The 22321-nt window shown below is 42.7% G+C and overlaps 1 protein-coding gene and 1 pseudogene across 2 annotated transcripts; one reads left to right on the plus strand and one right to left on the minus strand.

The window, feature by feature from the left end:
- Positions 1 to 853: 853 nt before the first annotated feature.
- LOC308333946 lies at positions 854 to 16980 on the minus strand (annotated as a pseudogene). The gene is made up of 13 exons (XR_013966252.1): positions 16396 to 16980; positions 11664 to 11822; positions 9620 to 9751; positions 8796 to 8939; positions 7782 to 8164; positions 5428 to 5652; positions 4182 to 4356; positions 3544 to 3656; positions 3282 to 3391; positions 3032 to 3156; positions 2872 to 2957; positions 2613 to 2686; positions 854 to 2239 (listed from the first exon to the last, which is right to left on the minus strand). The product of XR_013966252.1 is annotated as an uncharacterized misc_RNA (transcript).
- Positions 16981 to 20404: 3424 nt separating this feature from the next.
- LOC308333951 (surfeit locus protein 1) lies at positions 20405 to 22024 on the plus strand. Its single transcript, XM_080790492.1, has 2 exons — positions 20405 to 20742; positions 21390 to 22024. Exons 1-2 carry the CDS (start codon positions 20410 to 20412, stop codon positions 21969 to 21971), a joined length of 915 nt encoding a protein of 304 aa, XP_080646618.1. The 5' UTR covers positions 20405 to 20409; the 3' UTR covers positions 21972 to 22024.
- Positions 22025 to 22321: the final 297 nt, after the last annotated feature.

Here is a 22321-nt window from a genome sequence, read left to right on the forward strand (position 1 = left end):
AAAAAAACATGCCATGTATGTAACAAAACTTGAAAATCATTTTGCAAGAAAGAGAGAGAGAGAGAGAAAAAACACAAAACAGGTTTAGGCCTATAATGGGGAGAATAAAATTAATGTATAAAAATAATCAACCCCTTTATCAATGCAGTACTCCAAAATAAACCGTTGTTTTTACTTTTTTACGGTAACAAAAGGAAATCGCTTCACATATATTCATAGGTTTCAAGGTGCAAGTATTTATTTCAACTCTATAGGCTTTGATTTATTTTTGGGGGGCTGTTTCTGTTTCCATGGCAAGGCTATGGCATTCAGTTATTTCATATTTTATGGGGGCATTTTGTGCCCTGAGAATGCAAACTATACACAGGCAAATTATTGTTACAGTATGAATGTATGCAAGTCTTGGGCATTAGAAACACTTGACGACTTCAATCCTAGCATCCCTACCTATCCTAGTCATTTAATAATAGGCAAACATTGAGCGAAAATAGGCGAACATTTTCCGAAAACAGGTGACTTACTGTAGATCAGCCATTATTGGAGAAGAGATTTGTTGTAGAGGAGGAAAAGTAGGGGACCAAGTATAGAACCCTGGGGATAAAATTAAGGACTTATGGTTTAAGTGGCTATGCCTACCATAATTAAAATGTGTACAACCATTGTTGACCATAGGAATGCATTACACATTAAAAATGTCTGTTTTCGTCTTTTGAATTGTTTCCTGAGTTTCACTGTGAAACTGCTCACAGATCTGTGAAAAAGCCAATAAAAACAGCCAATTAATCAAGGAAACAAGTTGCATGATACATTTATTTTGGCTTGGAAGACACATTTAACAAACCTAAGTAGCACCTCCTTTCACAAGAAAAAATACAAAATACAAAGAAACGCGAAAAAGTGAAAAAAATAAATATAAACTTCTTATACAAAACAATATATGCACAAAACATAACTATAGAGAAACCGTATGCTTAAATGCCCTTAACAGAATGCAGTATAAAAAACTGGTCTTCCTACAGTAATTGGTCCTATACTTCAAGTACTGCTGCTGAACAGAGAAAAAAAGGTCAAGTTTGGACAGCACACTAAAGAGATAGGAAACAGGGAGGGGGGAAGACACAGTAATTAGACAGATTTTAAGCTTGGACATAGGCAAACTGTATCTGGTCAACTACTGGCATTCCCACGCATCCCATCTGAATCTCAGCATGACTGAGAACTGGGTCCAAAAGGGTGAATGCAATGTAGAATACAAAGCTGGCAGTAATCAAAGACCCAAGTTGAAAGGGATAGTTCCATTGTTTCTCTTCTACTTACATAAAGTCAGACAAATATGTTTTTTTTGCTCTTTGTTTTTTCTCAAAGAATGAAGGGGGGAAAATGGTGTGTGTTAAATCCAGGGGGGCAGTCAGACAGATATTTTGTGAAGCCACTGAGGAAATCGGGATTTCCTGAAAGTTCATATAATGGCCTGTTGTGGTGCTGTCATTGGACCCAGAAAAACCCATAGCCCCATAGAAGTCCATGTATTTGGGTCCAACTTCACCTAGACTGTATTACCTTAATAAACATGGTCATGAATACTTTCTTCTTCCAGTCACGAGTTTAAAGTCTCATTTCTAATGTCATAATATTCTTTTTGGAAAATTATGGTCCCATTAATAAAAAAAATGACCATAAAGTCGCGTATGTTCTGAGGGGCGTGGCTACCGTTACAGTCTATGAACGGGATCCCCCACCCACTCGAGTCAAAATAAAAACCAACGGAGAAGAAGGGGGGAAGTCCCGCCTCGTTGTCTGGGCCAGCCAATGGCCAGCTGGGCCAAAACGGATCTAGAAAGATGGCGACTTAGGGCCGATTCATACTCCTATTTTAGAGCCGAATAAAAGTCGTTTCGGCGCTGTAGAGCCTACAATTTGACGTCATTTGAGGTTCGGGGGGCGGGTACCGTCCTAAAGTCGTCTCTTCGGTGCTACTGAAAATTTCTGACGAGCCGAAATCATTTCGGCACTACAGCGCCGAAATGGGAGTATGTATCGGCCCTTACAATACAAGGACTGACAGGCTTCATTTTACGTTCCGGAGAACGCTTTGTCCATATTTTTTACAGTCTATGGTTAAATCACTGCCTGTTTGAAAGGACTTAAGAGCAAATTCAGTCAGTGTCACTTCTATCACTTCAGAAGGCGCTTTCCACTGGCCGGCATCGGTGCTTCTTGTTTCACTTTCTTTGATTTACTGAAGAAAGAAGACAAATGAAAGTTTTACAAGGAATGAACATAGTGCTGCTACCACTACTAATCCATTAAGACCTGAGGCCAAATACAAATGCCTTCTAAATCAGTTCTCAAACGTTTTCCTCCCAAAGTTGATATATTATATTTTTTTATATATATCAATATATACATTTTTCAAACACTTTAAAAATAGCAGATGTACAAGCTTGCAGCATGGCACGAAGTGACACGCTGTGGCTTGTATATCGGCTAATTTCGAGAATCACTGTTCTAAACACTGATCAAAATCTTGAAAAAGTTTTCTGCAAAACTAAAATGGCACAGATGCTTTCCTGGTGTTAATGGGTTAAGTGGTAGTGTTTGTGCCAACTTACCCTTCCTCTCTGGCTAATGCTTCATATGCATCGTTCATTTCTTTCAACTTTTCGTAACGCTGGCGTCCACGCACCTGAGGGAGAGATCACAGGGCGAGATCAAATTCAGAGCGTTCCAGTTTGTTAATTTGGAGTGCACAATATGAAGAGTCCACTTTTCTGAGTGCGACGGCTGAAAATGATGGCATGGTAAAACTCCTCATGGAAATTATGTTTGACACAATGACCAGCCCCCTTACGGTATGTATACATCACTCACATATAAAGGAAATAGCTCATCATCTTCGACAGCACTGGAGTCAAGTTTCACCCTCTTTGCTGCTGGTTGGGGTGCAGGCACGCTCTCTGAGAGAAAGAATTAGGTCAGGGAGGAGTCGAGGACATAGGGAGTAGAAGTATTGCAATGACTTCAGACTTACTTCTTTTTTTGGTCTGCTTAGTGCCATTCTCTGCCTTGCTGGCATTTTCCTCCTCGGTCTTGCGGTCTCTGCCTGGACAGGCACAAACACGCACCTCAAAACACCTGCGCCCCAAAACCTGAAACCTAAAGGATGGAATACAGATAAAGCCTAGGAGTGACCACACAGGCCATCAATATTTCGAGTTTAAAATGGGAAAAAAAACAAAGAGCAAAATGGTCGCCGGCAAACGGAAGAACAAAAGGCTTACTCGGGTGTCTCAAGGGTGAGGATGGTCAGGATGGGCCGGCGGTTCATCCCCCCCATGCAGGAACTGTTGCACATGAAGTTTAACAGGACAGTGGTGATCTCGGAGCCCAGCTGAAAACCATGACCACAAAGTTGTTTTTGTCTGCAGCTAAATCTGAGCCTGCATAAACCAACCCTGGAAAACCATGAGAGGATGAAACGGCAGCAACTGCAGATCACACAAAATAAATACTTTATATCCGTTTTGAGTAAGGAGATCGTACCTGTGGGGGCTCGTATGGGATGATCACACTGTGCCTCTTGGTATGCTGGTCCTCCAAGTAGCTGGCCCTCTGACTCCCCTCCACCCGGACCAAGTGGCTCCGGTACTCCACATCTAGGCAAAGGAATGGAGGGAGGCAGACACTGGAAGTTATAGTCCAAAACAACGACAGGGAAGAAATGATTGTTACCAACATGCCATATACTCCGTAGTGCTGTTGACCCACTGAAAACTCAAGCGTTTAGGGTTTTTGGTTGCCAACCAAACCCCCCATCAAGTTGGTTTTGTTTGACAAACAGACCAAGCGATAATACACCACTAGTACATACACTGTTAGTTCAAGTCTAATTTCCATGCTATCTGCAATCACCAGAACATTCCCACAATGCCATCTTCTTTAGAAACTCAAGATGTTGGGCACTGAAGTGTGTGCAACACTATAGGCTTTGATTTATTTTGGGGGGGCTGTTTCTGTTTCCATGGCAAGGCTAATGGCATTCAGTTATTTCATATTTTATGGGGACATTTTGTGCCCTGAGAATGCAAACAGCCCGTGTTTAACTTTGACCTTTACTGGGTGCATTACACTTGTTTTTTTTTTTGTTATTTCACGGTCACTCTCACAGTTTATATTCTCACCGTCAGCACTCTGGTGGTGTGGACAGCGGCGGACGACATCTGCAACATGCTCAGTCTTCTTATAGACAGCAGTGGCCCTGAGAATGGCACCTTGGGGTGGTTCCTGTGTCGCCAGCACCTCTATTGGGCACGTCTTAGCCAGCTGGCAGTACAGCTTATTCAGCTGGGCAGAGTACTAAAACACAAAACAGAAAGCAACAAAAAACGGAATAATTTTATAATTTTAATCTGCTCATCTTTGTTAACTATTTTCTAAGAGCTAATATCTGATCATGTGCACAGACTTGATTGATCCGTCACTGAATCAAATCAATTAAATTTCAAGATATCCAACTTAAACAGATTAGCGCCATTGTGAGCTTCAAGATCTCCATCAAGAGCTGGCTGAACAACGTAACTTTTACAGTGCCCATGTTTTTCTTTGCTATTTTACTTGTCTAGCATGTTTAAAATGTATACATTTAATTTAGTATAGAATATATTTTCTTGTATGTCTATGCTCCCCCACAAACACATGCATTTAAAGGGCCAAAATGGAAATAAGTTCAAGATTTTTTGTCGGATATGTACAAATTTAAAACGTGTCAATAAAAATCAATTTAAAGTTCTAAATATGCAGGGAATGGGAGAAATAAATCAAGTCATATCAAAGTGAAAACATCGATCCATACCTCACTTTCGTCCATTTTTAACCCTTTCTGTGCTGGAGGAAGAAGGCAAAGGAACATGTCCCGTCATGTCAGAGCAGGGCGATGCAAGCAGGCAGCAAAGCCACAGCAGTGAAACGAGGGGCAGGGGGGGGGGACCCACAGCACAGCACTCTAACTTGAAACTTTTTAAAATGTATTTTAGGTCCCAATAAACTTTTTGTGTAAAGTATTTGTGAGAGGGAAATAATTCTTCACCACTTACGACTAACCATTTATCTTCATACCGTGTATATATAGACTCGCAATTGGTTCTCACTAATGCTCATTATAGGACGGTCCCATTTCTATCTATTTGGTATGTCTCAGAGGAGGGCTGTGGACAGTTCAGAAACAGAAACCTGCCTATACCAGTGACATAATCGGTAGGAATTTTAATGTATTTTTTAATGCAAGAACAATGGCTTCCATTTCAGCACATTCCAGGAAGAGAAAGGGCGTTGTTTCCTTTGATAGTGGAGAGAGACAGGAGGGAGAATATTGAGAGGTAGTGGTGTTCAACAAAGATCCTGTGTGGCTGACTGAGGTGATCGACTCACAGTGGAGGTGACGGACTTGGCAGTGCCCGACTTCTGGAAACGGAGCTGGAATCCGTATTCCCCCGGGTGGTCGGTTGTCGTCGGGACGGTGGAGGCTGGAGGGGGCAGATTGTCCATTGGGGCCACCTCTTGAGGGGGCATTTCGTCAAAAGCATCACTGAGACTGGGGACTGTCAGGGAAGGCTGAGCAAGAAGGCAGAGAGACTGAGCAGGAAGGCAGAGAGACTGAGGAGGAAGGGTGCCGTGTCATTAGTCAGAAGGTTCGTTGTTCCGAAAGTACTATCCCCATCTCTAACCTAAACATAACCGCAAGCACGGGAGCAGTGCATGTTCGCCAACCTTAACGCATGTTCAGACTAACGGGACTTGAACTTCGGATATATGGGCAGTTCCCGGAGGAAGAGGCCACATCTGATAAATTCATGTTCAGTCAAACAGCTTGAATGGATAAATAGAAACCAGCACAAAAACGCTTTCAGTTGAAAACAACAGTACTACTACAGCTACAATCTAAGTTGTTTTCCTGGCAGATTTATCCAAAAACATACTCCACAATTAATTATGATAGGGCTTAAAGCCAAAAACAATCCCAAGACTGAAAATGTGTTTTTGCAAATATGCACTGAGCTCATAAAATGACCCCTATGAGATCCTCAGGACTGAAATCAGTCCCCAGGACTGAAAGCCCTGATTTGTCGAAGATGCATTGACCTCCAGACGGGACGCAAGGAAGCGGTATTTCTGGAGGACAGTAGGAGCGGAGTGTGGTGCATTTTCAGTGGCAATGGTGGGAACATCACGAGAAGCAGTAGCTGGGCTGCCAGGTTCTGCACAAATTACTCTGCTGCCCTCCTCAGTGGTGCCATCTCTGGTGTTTGCAGAACAACAGACACACTTGGATCTAGTAGGCAGGCTGCTGCGGGTGTCGCATCAAAGTGTGGGCAGTCAGAGCTGAGAATGACAGCACAGCGTTGTCTTAAAGACTAACTAACTTTTAATTTTATGAATCTAGGTTGGTGCTTCACGTGTAGCGTTTAAGTTATATATCACCATGGATCGTTTGGTGACGTTAATTAATAATTCATCGCAGCCAGCTGGGTTAACGAGACTCGATCAGTGCCAACGACGAAAACCTGATGCTTCTTCAGCTGTGATAATCCGATTGATTTTATAAAATATTTAAGCATATGGCAACTTGGCAAGTTAACTGGTGGTTAGTAGCTTGTTTGGTGCGCAAACCAGAGGGAAACCAGCGGTAGCAAGGCAAGCAAGCAAGTCTCACACCGTTCACTGTTCTCTCTACTGTAGGCTACTGCCTGCGTGCAGTGCAGGACTGCGGGGCAGGCTTCAATCGCTGCATGCTGCTCTGGCCTCGTACACACATGCCGGACGGACATGATCTGTTCTGTCTGTGTTTCATGGCCGCCTGGGCTCAATGCTTTTCCAATGGAAGTCACGTGGTTTGACATGTGTGTACGAGGCCTCCGAGTCTGAAATGCCAGTGCGATGCGACCCCCGTCTCCAGTCCTCCTCCTGTCACAATTTAATCGCCTAGCGCAGCCCTCTTCATAATAAATACATACATGTATACACAATCACATTACACAAATAACAGAATTGCTATTTTTATTATAATAATAATTTAAAAAAAGACAGAAAAAATAACAAAATTGCGGAAAATCACTGAGCCCGAGGCTCGGCCCGACTAATTTGCATAATAATTTGGGCCCGGCCCGAAAACGTCGGGTCGGGCCGGGCCTGGTCGGGTTCGGGCAGAGTTTGAGAACTTTAGTATAATGTAATGCTTCTGTGATTATGACGAAGTCACAAGCGAGTTCCCTTGCGAGTCTAAATTATAATTAACTAAAGGCTTTCCCCTGTATGTGTGTACAGGGTTTTTGAGTCATCATGTGTGCTTTTAGATGACCCATCTGAGTAAAGCCTTTACCACATACTGTAGGCCTACAAGTACAAGGTTTTTCACCTGTATGAGTCCACATGTGTTTTTTTAGATCACTTGTACTAATAGAGCCTTTACCACATACTGTACAAAGAAACGGCTTTTCACCTGTATGAGACATCATGTGTGTTTTTAGATTACCTGTTTCACGGAAACCTTTACCACATACTGTACAAGTACAGGGTTTTTCACCTGTATGAGTCATCATGTGTGCTTTTAGATGACCCATCTGAGTAAGGCCTTTACCACATACTGTACAAGGAAACGGCTTTTCACCTGTATGAGTCCTCATGTGTGTTTTTAGATTACCTGCGTCACGACAACCTTTACCACATACTGTACAAATAGAGGGTTTTTCACCTGTATGAATCATCATGTGTGTTTTTAGATGTACCTTTTGATTAAACATTTTGTCACACTCTGTACAGCTAAAATGTCTCTTCCCTGTGTGACTCCTCATGGAGTCAAGTTGTTTGGATGATTTCAGGTCCTGGGGCTGTACTCCCACATTTTGTGTGTTTTGTGATTTCAGTGTGTTTAAAGTTGACTGCTCTTCCCTAGCCTCCTCCCACTCGTCACTATCTTCAGAACAGTCCTCTACATCAGCTTGTGTATCCAAGTGTTCACTTAAGGTGCCGGCTACAGGCTCCGTCTCTCCGTTTTCATCCTCCGGTTCCTCTTTAATGTGTGGAGGTTGTGGTTCCTCCTGGACCAGACTGGAGCTCACCTCCTCTTCAGGTGGAACCTCCTCATTGCACACAGGGAGGTGCAGGTCGCCTAGGGGAAAAGATACACTGTGTTACAACCATTATGGTCTAGGCAGGGGCAAAGGCCTGCAACATATTCACTGTGTTACGACACTTATGGTCTAGGCAGAGGCCTGCAACATATTCAAAGAGAAGGACAACCAGATTAGCTTGTAGAGCGGCTATTCCCGGTGCAGGACCCCGTCATATGATGAAGGATACATTACACTTCAGGAGTTTATATTTAAGCAATATTACACTTCAGTGATGCTTGCGGAACTCGACTTTGTCTCGTTCTTGACCGCATCGCTGTCGTGGCAATAATCACGTTAAACCACACCCTTGAGTGTACAGTTACGCTTAAAATTAAGAAAATCGCTGATTTTTATTGATTTTTTAAGGAAATGCAACACAGTTGCAAGAACGAGACGGCATATTATTGCTTGCAATATATTTGTCATTTACACTTAAATGACTCATTTTGAATGATACTCATTATGAATGGTGTGGCGGCGGCGGTTTGTGATGTGTGTTACCTTGCATGACTTTGATATTTAAAAAAACACTGCTTGCACACCTGACTGTGTTCCTTTAATACTAATTAAACCGCCAGAGGGAGGCAGAGCTCTAATTTAAACAACCGTGAATAAAACACTACATACTTATCCTGTACAACGTCACTACAGGTTGCATTATCAAATCAAACAGTCCACGGCTCTGGTCCATCTCTGGCTGTTCCTCTGACAACGTTGAATGTCTTTTGGAGGCCATCTCTCTAGATGCTGTAGAGCTCTCCCTGTGGTGCTCTGTGGAAATCACCAGTAGAAAGACCTTACATTATGCCATGTAATCAAATCAAACTATAGAAGACGTTTTGATGTCCTGTTCAGTTGAAAGGAGCAGTCACTAGTTGCTCTAAGTGCTAAAATAATTATTCCAATCCCGATGTAAACATCAGGTGAACATAAAAACTATATTTAATTTGTAAAAGAAAAACAATCAAAAAGTAACTAAAATAGCCAATCAAAAAGCTCAACATGTGTGGCATTGTGAGCTTGTAAAACATGGCATATCTTGGACATAGTAGGTGCTAGGGGTGGTGTCTGGTTGCTGGGGGTGGTGACTGGTTGCTAGGGGGTGGTGTCTGGTTGCTGGGGGTGGTGTCTGGTTGCAGGGAGTGGTGTCTGGTTGCTAGGGCAGAGCTTAGCAACACTCCACTTGCCTCCACACTTCCACAGAATATTCAAAGTACTCTGACAAGGTATTATTATTATCCCGCCCTCTATGTCTTCACATGTTGTCCATTTAATATAAAATACATTATTCAGGCACATTCAAGCCACCTCTTTTGCCCATTATGAGTTAGGACCACTCTACGCAACGCCATCAAATATCGACGTGGACCTACCGTAACGTAATTCTACAGGCTTTCTGTGTTACACTTTTCTTGTGACTTCTAGTCTGAATAATTTCAACGTTGACCCACCAGCCTCTTCTGGTCTTTGAAGTAGCTCCTCCTGTTCCTCTTTAATGTGTGGAGGTTCCTCCTGGACCAGACTGGATCTCCTCTCCTCTTCAGGTGGAACCTCCTCTTTACACACAGGGACATGCAGAGCGTCTAGGAAAATAATACAAAGATACTCTATAAAAGGTTTGAATCTTGTACCTCAGTGCAGAGTAGAGGCTGGAAGAAGTATCAACAGATTACTCTTTGTCCACGTAAGTAAAACATCGCAATTCCATTGGGGCACACAGTCGACCAAATACAATTATAACTAGAACTGCACTCTGTCGAGTGCATACTTGCTTGTTGCATACTAGTAGGCCATAAATGGCCAACTAGTGTGCAAGCAGAGCGCGCAAGTACTTTCGAACGCTGTAAACTGTCAAATCTCAGTATCTCTGTGAAGGAACGTTTGAAATGTATAATTATTAGGTGTAACTATTTGCTACCTAGTACCTACCTACTTTATGCATATAAACACCTAGTATTATTAAGTATGGTTCAAGTTTATATCTATATAAGAAATACAGTTTTATCAATGTAGATATATTCTGGATCCCTTTTTAGTTTTTTAAAGAAAAATAAATCATTGATATGTGATGAAAAACAAAGGTATATAAACTGAAATAAAATATGTTATACAGTATAATTATTCTGTAAACTGTGGAATCTCAGTATCTCTGTGAAGGAACGTTTGAAATGTCTAATTTGATGCGTATGCCATTTGATGCGTATGCAAATAAAACAGCAGATTTGTGCCTGGTTTGCTGGGACCAGATTACATAAATGACCATATTTCTTACATCATCATTGAGAGCTAGTCATACATATACACACACGACGTACTCTGGTCCCAGCAGATCAGGCACAATTTGCTATTTTATTTTACTGATTATGTATATAGTATACGTATGACTAACTCTAAATGATGACGTAAGACATACGTATACATATACAAATACTATATAGAGTATGTAGTTGTAAGTTGATTAGCGGTATACTGTGGTTACTTTGCGCCAAAAACCGTGACAGCCAACCCGCCATTTGATGCGTATGCAAATAAAACAGCATATTTGTGCCTGGTTTGCTGGGACCAGATTACACAAATGACCATATTTCTTACTTCATCATTGAGAGCTAGTCATACATATACACACCACATACTCTGGTCCCAGCAAACCAGACCAGACCAACAAAAAAAAGACCGTGACAGCCAACCCGCCATTTGATGCGTATGCAAATAAAACAGCGGATTTGTCCCTGGTTTGCTGGGACCAGATTACACAAATGGCCATATTTCTCATCATTGCGAGCTAGTCATACATATACACACCACGTACTCTGGTCCCAGCAGATCAGGCACAAATCTGCTGTTTTATTATGTATATAGTATACGTATGACTAGCTCTAAATGATGACGTAAGACATATGGTCATTTATGTAATCTGGTCCACGGATTTGCTGTTTTTTTTGCATACACATCAAATGGCGGTTGGCTGTCATGGTGAACGAAGACCGGGGGAAATTATTACTTGCACTCTCTGCTTGCGCAAGTAAATACATACAGAGATGCAATGACAGTTGAGTTTAGGGATCGACCGATAATCGTTAACAGCCGATAATCGTCAACTTGATAGTTTTTATGGGTATCGGTGCAAAAAATTATATAGGGCCAGGCTACCCGCCCCTCTAGACCAGAAAGCACGTTGGCTGGGCCAGGCTATCCGCCCTCTAGACCAGAAAAGCACGCTGGCTGGGCCAGGCTACCCGCCCCTCTAGACCAGAAAGCACGCTGGCTGGGCCAGGCTACCTGCCCCTCTAGACGAGAAAGCACGCTGGCTGGGCCAGGCTAATGTCTATCTAGACAGGAGCTCTTTGGTGGAACAGGTACAGGTCTACATAGACACAAAGTCAAAGAGATACTGCTTTCTCTCCCCAGTGACATAAACAGCAGTCAAAGACTTGTGTCGAAACAATTCAGTCTCCTTGTTCATGTTTTTTACATTAGTAGTAATGCAGTTCTTACCTGAGGTTGAGTCAACCCCATCAGCCTCCTCTGGTTTTAAAAGTAGCTCCTCTTGTTCATCTTTAATGTGTGGAGGTGGTGGTTCCTCCTGGACCAGACTGGAGCTCCTCAGCTCTTCAGGAGAAACCTCCTCTTTACACACAGGGAGGAGTGAGAGGTCTTGAAGGAGAGAGGAGGTGACATCAGCCACCTGTACATACTTTATCGGTCTCTCACTATCCCCTGTTGACAGCCTACTTATTCTAAATGCATTAAAGCTGCTATAAGCAATATTATGTCAACAATTTAATTACCTTTTTATTCCTTTCTTCTTTTTGGTATTCAGACAGCCAGAAATGAGTAAAACGCTACCAAACAAATTTAAGCAAAATTCCAATACCCAAAATCTCGGTCACTCCAGCATGGCAAATTATGGTGAAATTGGTGACCTGTCGAAATATGTGACCATCTTGTGGACTTCACACAACTTACATGAAGGTCTTTAAATACATGGCCCGAATACCAGCTAGGTTGAACTCTGCTAATGAACAAACTGCAACGAGTTGCATCCGGACACTGACATTATGTGACGTCTAAACAATTGTCACATATTTCAGTAGGTCACCAATTTCACCGTAACACCACCAGCATGGTGGAGTGTGCGAGTGTGAGTGAGCGAGTGGCAGAGATTTTTGAAATTGGCTTTAGTCTCTGTGGCACATCTAGGGGCTAGCCTTGGTCCCAGGCTTACTCATCTGGGAAAAGAAAAAATAACAAATGTTGACATATTGTTGCTTATAACAGCTTTAATATTGATAATACAACTATTCCTACGCATAGGGATATAGGCTACAACAGCCCAAGTGCAGATGTCTAGGGTCAGGCTATTTATTGCGACGCATTTACTATGAAAACCTGCATCTCCCGTCGGTCAGTTAGTTAGTCACCCAAGCCTCCATGGTCACGCCTTGTGACATCACACCTCCATATATGGTCACGCCTTGTGACATCATGCCTCCATATATGGTCATGCCTTGTGACATCACACCTCAATATATGGTCATATACATATATGAAGATCATGACACTGACCTCATCTAATCCTGGATAGCCGTACATAAAGACTGGATCATCACCTAGATCGCCATATATGGAGCTGGCCAGCAACTCTACATCTGACCTCAAACCCTTAGATCTCCATATATGGAGCTGACATGTTCTGACATTACATAATGTTGATCTGACCTCATCACACCATGTACACTCAAGACACGCTCCATATATGGCCAGCACAGAATTCATTCCATATGTTGATCTGACCCGCCATGCCAAAGCGCCAGCACTCGTCCAGTAGTCTGCCGCCATCCAGGTTGATGCGTTCTTCTCACCGTCAGGGTGTCTTACTGGTTGATTTACTTTCATTCTGCCATTATCTCTCAATCTTGTACCGGTCCTGTGTTTCAGTTACTGCTGTTACTCTAATAGACCCCCAGGTCTTTTGTATGCGTCAAAGGAGTTAGCATTACTCTAATAGACCCCCAGGTGTTTTTTTTATGTGTCTATGGAGTTAACATTACTCTTATAAGATCCCCAGGTGTTTTGTATAAGTTAACAGTACTCTTAACAGTACAGTAGACCCCCAGGTGTGGTTGGAATATTCAAATGACTTCCCTGTGTATTTGTTTCGTTTCTTCCTGAAAGCCTTCAAGACAAAAGGTTGAATCGAAATAGCCTAACACAATTTTTGTGACATCATAACCAGTCCCCAGTTCAAATATCATTATTTTGGGGGATCCATTCCCCCGTTTATTCATCCATACATCTTCAACCACTTATCCGTAGTCGAGTCGCGGGGCAATAGCTCCACCAGACTTCCCTCTCCAGCAGAGCATGTGAGTGGAAGAGTGTAGCGGATGGATTTTGAAGTGAGCACGGAGTGGGTTTTAAAATGGGTCAGAGTGGCTTCCGGAGCAAGAACTGTCTGTCCTCTGCGCCGAGCCGCTCCGAGCCGCTAAGTGCACACGGCACTGCGCGCAGAATCATGTTTGATCTGACAAAAAAGTAACCAATGTATAGTGAAAACAACAGACGATGATGGTGCAGATACGGAATGTGCAGAGTATGTTACGCCATACGCCAGTCTCAGTCATGAGATGTCAGAGTTATCAAAGAAACGTCATATCGTATGGTTTGGAACATATCTTTCAACAACATTATTGTGTGCACGGCATTTTCAGACAGGTAAGTTAGAATCCAAACGTCAATAGCTGTTGTTTACATATAACGTGGTTCTAGCCTTTGTTTACACGACAGGGCTACTGGGATAGTCTAGCTTGGCTCACAAGACATCTCATGTCCGGTTTACTTAGACTCCAGCATGAATAATAATTCCATGATAATAATCAGTACTCGAGATAACGCTTTAGTTGTTTATGTAGCTAAAATAAAAAGTTATCAACGATATTGTTGGGTTGTTGTTGTTACAGCCACGTAAGTGGTTCACGAGAGACGCGAGACATGCCACCTACTACACGAAAAAATATATATTAATAATAATAATAATATGCACTCATACTTTTGTTTTGTTATTTTGCTTACACAACTAAGCAACAAAACTTTGTTATTTTCAGGTAAACCTGCCTACAAGAACCGTCATTGACATTATTTATTAGCATTATACATGGACGCCCAAAAAGGGATGTGGGTCCGGTGTGTGCTGAATTGAAATAGGCTTGGCAGTCTGAGGTTGTCTCTGCATCCAGCAGGTGGCAGTATAAGTGTTTCAACAGGGTAGGAAAGATGTTTTTAGCCAGTTAACAGTTGTATTATAAAGTACAAAACTAACTTTGTGGTGTTGTTTTTGTTTTCTCTCAGAAACTCTCAAGTGGACCCAGGGGCGCTACACACACCAGAGCAGGTGGCTAGGTGTGCGGAAATGTCTGGCCCATTTGGGAAACATTTCGAAGAATTCTTCCTGTCCTCTGGGATAGGCCATTTCTCAGGCTCCCAAACAACTCACACTGTGGCTAAACAAGAAGTGGACATTGCTACCTTTGCAGAAGAGTATCAAACTGATGCCCTGTTCTCCTACAAACCAGAACGACAACACCAAAAGTCACCTATCCACAGTCCATCTCAAAGCCAGACAAGATGGGGAAAACCATCAAACGTCTGGCATTTGAGATGGATCTGCGGGACCGGAATAATTCCATGTAACGTGAGTATGATACTTACTTACAGTACACTCTATAAGTAATGTGAAAACCAACAAACACAAGCAAAATATAGACTATGCAAACAGTTGAATGTCTTAATGTAAAATATTAATAATAGTTAACAGACCAGATAAACAAAAAAAAAGAAAACATGTTCTGTAGAACCTTTGAAATGGTGTAATGATACATGTGCCACTCGGTTTCCACATTGTCACAGACACTGCAGCAGCATGGCATGATGTAATCATGTATAGCCGACTTCTTTGTGCCCTTGACAAAAAGATGGTCAAGGAAGGACCCTGTGCACATCTTCCGAGGTCATTTGATGGGCCCAATGTACAAAGCCAAATGCCACAGTGGCCAGCACACACCTCAATGGGCTGTTGCATTTGGAAAATGTGGCTGTCCACAAGGTCTTGGTTGGTGGGAGCAAATATCAGCGCACCTGTCAATTTGTGATGACATCGATAAACAACAGGAAGTATCTAAAATCAGTTCATCGATCATTCCGGGCCCATCTCGACGTCTGTGTGCATCTCTTGAAAAAGTGGAGATAATTGACTAAATACACGTTTTGTGCCAGAACTTTCACATGGATATAAAACTAGGGCCATGTTTCACTCCACGTCTTTGGAATTATTTAATTGGTGAGTACAAACGGAGCATTTATCACATTTAGGCCGCCAATCTTACGTCCGAATAGAACCGTTCTATGCCTCTGATACATGAAAAACTACGAAGTTAATTAAATGATCACAGGCTTTCTAGGTCTACTGTAGCCCCGCAAGCAGAACCCGAATGTAGTAAAGTTTCTGACACTTTGTTTACTTTACCCATTGGGTCCTGTTTCACGCTGGGCTGCCGCCAGTTACGCACACACAAATACAATGTAAACACGCCATGAGACGGACTTCTGCGCGCTTTTACCATGTTTATTCATGTATTGACATACGAATGTGCGAACTATAAGTACCTTACATACCATACCGACACATCTCCTGTGTCGCGGAAGCCGTTAAGTATTTTTAATCCATGATTGATTAAAAATGTCGCTTCTTCCTACCTTGTTTATTGACACCTCATTGTACCGCCTATCTGGCTAGCTGTGGTGCTACAGCTATGACGGAGCAGATCAGAGGCAGGGACATAGCCCGCAAAGCCAACCGCACATCGGGAGGCGGTACAATAAACGGTAAATAAACAAGAAGAAATCAAAGCGACATTTTTAATCAAACATGGATTAAAAATACTTAACGGCTTCCGCGACACAGGAGATTTTATCAGAGGTATGTAAGGTACTTATAGTTCGCACATTAATAAACAAAGACAATAAAAAGCGCGGTGATAGCGCGCCGATCGAAGAAAGGTTGAGTTTTTTATATCCGCGTTCCAACAATCGCATTGGAAAATCTTAGCATGACCAGGGACCCTACCCTAAAGCTTAAAGTCCAAATTTCATAAAAGCTTTATGTAGGGTTCCGAGAGGGGCTAGGTCTACTGCAGTGTGTAGTTTGGTGTTGTGTGTGTAACACACATACCTGCAGTGTGTAGATTGATGTCCATATCAAAGTCAATGTCCAGCAGTTTGTTTTGTTTCTCCAGCAGGGTTTCTAGTGTCTCCATCTCTCTCTGGAAGAGGTTGACCATGAACTGTGCGGCAGCACTGAGGCGCTCCAACACAAACACTCTGAGCCGACAAACATCACCGCTTGTTGTGTGTTTGTCCAAAGCAGACAATATGTCCTCTCCCACCACTGACGTCATGTGTTCGTGTATCTTCAGCCGTACAGACTCCATTGGACTCGTTTTACTTCCTTTAGGAGACATTTACACGAAACAGACTCTCTTCCGCTGGACAAATGGGAAGCTGGGCTGAATGAAGGAGGAAACACCGCTGGAGAGCCGAGATGGCTTCAGTTGTTTGTTACGACGCGACCGTAACTTTCTCCACCAACAGGGAGCTAGCTCTCCTGGCGTCAGTGGCGTGGCTGCTCCAGAGTTGGAGATCGGGGGTCGATTCCAGCTCAGGGTGATAAACGTTACACTGTTAAATATACTTACAACTTATAGAATGTGGAAAATGCCTCTTTTCTCTAGACGAGGATCAACAACAACAAAGAGAAAGAGCTTCTCTCCGATTCCGCCATTACGCTGAAAACACACAACCAGTGTTGCCACATTTTGTGAGAGACACAAGCCAATCCGCCTGCAAAAACAAGACAACTCTTGAAGCCAAATCAAGAAAAACAAAGCCAATAATATGACCATAAAATCCTAATAAAAATATTTGATGCATTTATCATTATAAATACTGTCAATGTCTATGATAATTAATGTTAAGATCATTTATTCCTACTAATAATTAGCCTTAAGCCAAAAGTATTGGGAAATAAGCAGACTTGGCAACCCTGCAAACAACACGCATCTACTTCCGGGGCAACGTGTCACACAGAGCATGCGCCGCTGCCTCTCTGTTGCCACCTGGTGGAAATGTGTAACTGTTACTGAATAAATGTAAATGGACTGCCTTCCACTAGCTTTAGGAATAATATGAATGTTAAACACTGTTACTGAACACATGGATGGTGATGATGATTGACATTCTTTATTCATATGAATAATAAACCCTTATCTCGTTTTCATTAAGGAGGTTCTAGACACAATATGTAAGCATTTTATAATACTGCTTAACCATGTAAAACAGTGTTTGTTTTGACTCAGATACACTTTGTCAACAACAAAACAATAAAGAAAAAACATGTAGACAAGACAGAAACTAACAAACAACCTAATCAATCAAACAATAATAATTATACAAAACAAGTAAACAAACAGACAAGATGACAAAATACAAAGAACAAACAAAACATAAGTCAAGCTTGATGGATCATTAATGGATCATTCTCTTGCACTTATAATTCTTTTTTATTATTTTCCACCACAGAGTAATTACCTCGCGTCTCGCGAGGACAAGCAGTCTGGTGAGACCATGGGGGCAAGACAGGCATTCAGTCATCATTGAGAGCAGCATAGCAACAATTTGTATACATACATAATTGTCATGGTCTGGCGCCCTACAGACCATGTCTCCATGTCAACCACTCCCACATTACATTCCAACTCTCAGTCCTTGCCACACACCTGCTCACACTCCCTCATTATCCCCACAGTGCCATGCCCCTTTCACACCTGAGGACACTTATGCTCCCCATAAGACTGGACTCATTCCACACAAACATTGCCAGTACATACATTCTGTTCCTGAGATGTTTCCGTGCAGTCCTGTCTTCTTCGTTTGTCTCTGTGAGATGTTGGTATACTGTTTTGGACATTACTACCTTGGCTTCGTGTAAGGTTTGCTTTTTGAACTGTTTTGCATCCCTGTTTTGAGTGTGAACAGTTTAGCGTTTGTGTCCCTGAGTTCTGCTTGCAACTTGTTGTATTTTTGTGTAAGCTTACCTTTTTTGGAATTAATAAATAGTTTATTTGAACTTCTCTGCTTGTGGCTCTGCGCTTGGGTTCTGTCTCCTGCCGATCGTGACAATAATGTTGTCGCCATGTCTACACGCACAACCTGGGGCTCACGGCGGATCAGCAGAAAGTTTTCGGTGCTATACTGGAGGCACTGGAGACATACTTCACGCCCGCCAGGAACGTGATTTTCGAGAGGTATGTGTTTGGCCAGCTTAAACAAGAGGATAGAGAGCTTTTCGACTATTTTGTTGGCCGAGAGAAAAGGCTGCCTCTTGTGAATATGGAGCTATAAGGATGAACTCATAAGGGACAAACTTGTTCTCGGGATAACTGACGAGGGTGCAAGACGTCGCTTACTGAGAGAGAAGACCTTAAATTGGACGATGCCATCAGGATCTGCCGTGCATCCGAGGTCATGGATATAGCAAGCTAAAAGCCATGTCGCTGGGCAGCTCCGGGCCGGGGGACAGCATTAACCAGGCTTTTGCAGTGGCAGCTCCCAAACTCTGGAATGAGCTGCCTCTGCACATAAGACAAGCCCCCACTCTTCAGGTGTTTAAATCACGCCTCAAGACATATTTTTATTCTTTGGCTTTTCCAAGCATAGTATGAGCCTTTGATGTTGAAAGTGACACTGTGTACTGTATGTTGTTTGTTTTTAAATTAAGTTGTGATTTTTATTATTTTATTGTAAAGCCCTTTGGTACAACTTGTTGTTATTTAAATGTGCTATAGAAATAAAGATGGTATGGTATGGTATGGTATGGTATGGTATTAATGCCACACAAGGACAGTGGTACGAACGGAGGACTGCCAGCAGGCCGTCTGAGCCCACCAACACATATCTGCACAGCATCAGCTGAGCATGAGAGGCGCAGGTGACTGCAAGTACAGTGGCACACAGTTGACCGAGCTCTGAGACGGTCTCGTTATTATGCCCACCTTGGATGACGTGCTGCATATAAGCTACCGAAGGCGCGTATATTCACCCTGGTGGATGCACGTGGTGCGTTTCTGCAGTGCCGCTTGGATGAGGAGAGCAGCCTGATGACGACATTCTCGACACCGTGGGGCAGAAAACGTTGGCTGAAACTTTCGGTGTGTCAGTTGCTTCCGGAGCTGTACCAAAGGAAGCAACATGAACTGCTGGCTGGCCTGAATGCGCTGTCGGCTGAGGGATCACCAGAATCTATCATTGAGATGGTCAGATGTAAAGCAGACTGCTCTTCACACAGATGCTCGTGCAATTCAGTGGGGCTGATCCCCTGCACAGATGATGTACGATGATACCCCTCACTTCACACAGGTGTGATTTTTGTTAAGTTCTTGATTAAAGGTCCCTTTGTCTTGATTAAAGTTGTCTCCTGTCTTTTGAGAGATGTGATGAAGTGTTTGAAATATTCCATTGTAGCTCTGACTGCCAGAATGAGGAAGACTGTCGCGATATCACGTATGCAAGTGACAGTGATGAGTGATGACAATGAAAATGATGGAGATTATGCTTATATGTAGACTCAACAGCCTGTGTTTTTCAACAACAAAGGCAATGAGAGATTGTACATATTGTTATGTTAAACAATTTTGATGGATATTATGTTTGTTAGAGTTCATTGAACGTTCAATGTACAGAGATTATGGGATATGTTCTATGTTGGATTTTTGAGGGGCGCTATCCCCTCCTATGTCCAGCTTTTAGTGTTCACAAACTTTGTCCTGAATCGAGAATTTTACGTCATAGTGTCTGATGATGTCATAGTGTACTACGTCATCATGATGTACGAAGTTCGGTGTGTTATTCAAAAAAATGTTCGTAATGTAGCACTTACTATGAGACCTAGCAGATCATGTCTGTCTGTCTGTCCGTGTGTCACACTTTTGTGCCCATATATGGAGCTGCTTTGGGGACTCCTTATATGGTTATGGCTGAGTCATGGTGACATGACTGTGATGGCGTGGTCCAACTTGTGCCCATATATGGAGCTGCTTTGGGGACTCCTTATATAAATCTTAAAAAACCCAAATATGTACGAGCTGCGTTCGCTTCCCGCGTTTGCGCGTCTTACTGGTTAATAATAAACATGACTTATTTGAAATCTATGCTGGTGTATTCCATTGGGACGCTGAGGATATTGAAAAGGAACACAAATGTAATTTACATAAAGAGGACTCTTCTCCTGCCCAGGCAGTACATCTTCAAACATACAGAGGGCAAGTTGTTTTCAATTGGGCGCCAGTCAAGTACCGCAACCTCCAGTAGTGTAAAGGGAGAGGACTCATTTCTGAAATGGTTCCTGCTTTTGATTCCTGCCACAACGTTTGGCCTTGGAGCATGGCAGGTCAAACGGCGTCAGTGGAAAATGCAACTCCTTGCAGACCTGATGAGTCTTACTACTGCAGAGCCTATTCCTCTTCCTATCAATTTACAATTTACAATTTAGGCATTTAGCAGACGCTCTTAATCCAGAGCGACTTACATTAAGCAAGAACAAAAGCATGGGAATACATCACATAAAAACATTCATCATGAAACATGCGTAAGCTAAGAAAGTAACAGTGGAATATCTATATAATGAAATTTATACGTATAAACTTTACATATATACTACTATGCTATACATATGTACTATGGCGTGCTATGACTATATACAATGCAATTCTAGTGCTGTCTACATAACATGCTATAAGTCTGTTTCAAATGCTATCTAAGTCTACAGAAGTGCTATCTAGGGTAGAGTAAGTGCTATGGGCCATGATGGAGTCTGAAAAGGTGGGTTTTCAGACTACGGCGGAAGATTGGGAGTGATGCTGCAGTTCTGACTGCCATGGGAAGTGCATTCCACAGTTTTGGAGCCAGAAGGGAGAAGAGTTTGGGACGTGTGGAGCGTTGTCCCGGCGTTTTTAGTGAGGGTACTTCCAGCTTCCCTGCGTTAGCTGATCTGAGTGCGCGGGAGGGTTTGTAGGGTTCAATCATACTTGCAAGATATGGGGGAGCCATACCTTTGGTTGCTTTGAATGCCAGCATCAGAGTTTTGTATTCTGTGCGGGCAGCGACCGGGAGCCTATCGATCCTCTTGAGCTAAATAACCTAGAATACAGAAGGGTGAAAGTTCGAGGACAGTACGACCACTCACAAGAGCTGTATATACTGCCCCGGTCACCGGTTGACCCAGAGAAGGAGGCCAGGGAGGCTGGCAGACTGTCCTCCAGTGGAGAGACTGGAGCAAATGTCATCACTCCATTCTACTGTACCGACCTACGCATAACAATCTTGGTGAACAGAGGATATGTCCCCAGGAAGAAGATAAGGCCTGAGACAAGGGAAAAGGGACAGGTGGAAGGAGAAGTAGACGTGGTAGGGATAGTAAGGCTGACAGAAATCCGCAAACCTTTTGTGCCACACAATGATGCGGAGCGAAGTCGCTGGCACTACCGCGATCTTGAGGCCATGGCCAGTGTCACCGGGGCTGAGCCCATCTTCATTGATGCAGACTTTGGCAGCACCATTCCTGGCGGACCAATATGTGGACAGACCAGGGTCACCCTGAGGAATGAACACATGCAGTATGTAATAACCTGGTATGGTCTGTGTGCTGCAACTTCTTATATGTGGTATGCAAAGTTCATCAAAAAGATGATATGAACTGAACAGCCGTCTGGATGAAACATATTTACAAGACAATGTTTTTAAATAAAAGGGTGTAATATAGCAAAAAAAAAAAAAAAACGGGACGAATATAAAAGGAATTTGTTTCGGATGCCTAAATGCAGGACATATAAATAAGCAATGTAGAGCTCGTCTGACTTGTGATGAGTGTAATTTAAAACATCCAACGATTCTGCATATACACAGAGACGAGACACGGGAAAGACCAGTTAGTAGCGCACTTGTCTCCCTCCAAGCATATGGTTGTACTGGGGCCGGAGACCAAGACAGCACACTTTCCACTACATAGTCACGACATATTTCAAATGAAAGATTACGAAGTCTAC

Source organism: Protomyctophum bolini (genome assembly GCF_963924005.1).
Source record: "Protomyctophum bolini genome assembly, chromosome: 19".
Taxonomy (NCBI): Eukaryota; Metazoa; Chordata; class Actinopteri; order Myctophiformes; family Myctophidae; genus Protomyctophum; species Protomyctophum bolini.

What these genes read in the sequence shown, in the direction of transcription:
- LOC308333951 (XM_080790492.1), top strand. Translation starts at nt 20,410, where the DNA reads ATGACTTATTTGAAATCTATGCTGGTGTATTCCATTGGGACGCTGAGG. An exon ending in CTGCAGAGCCTATTCCTCTT is followed by an intron (nt 20,743 to 21,389) that starts CCTATCAATTTA and finishes AGCGACCGGGAG; the next exon opens with CCTATCGATCCTCTTGAGCT.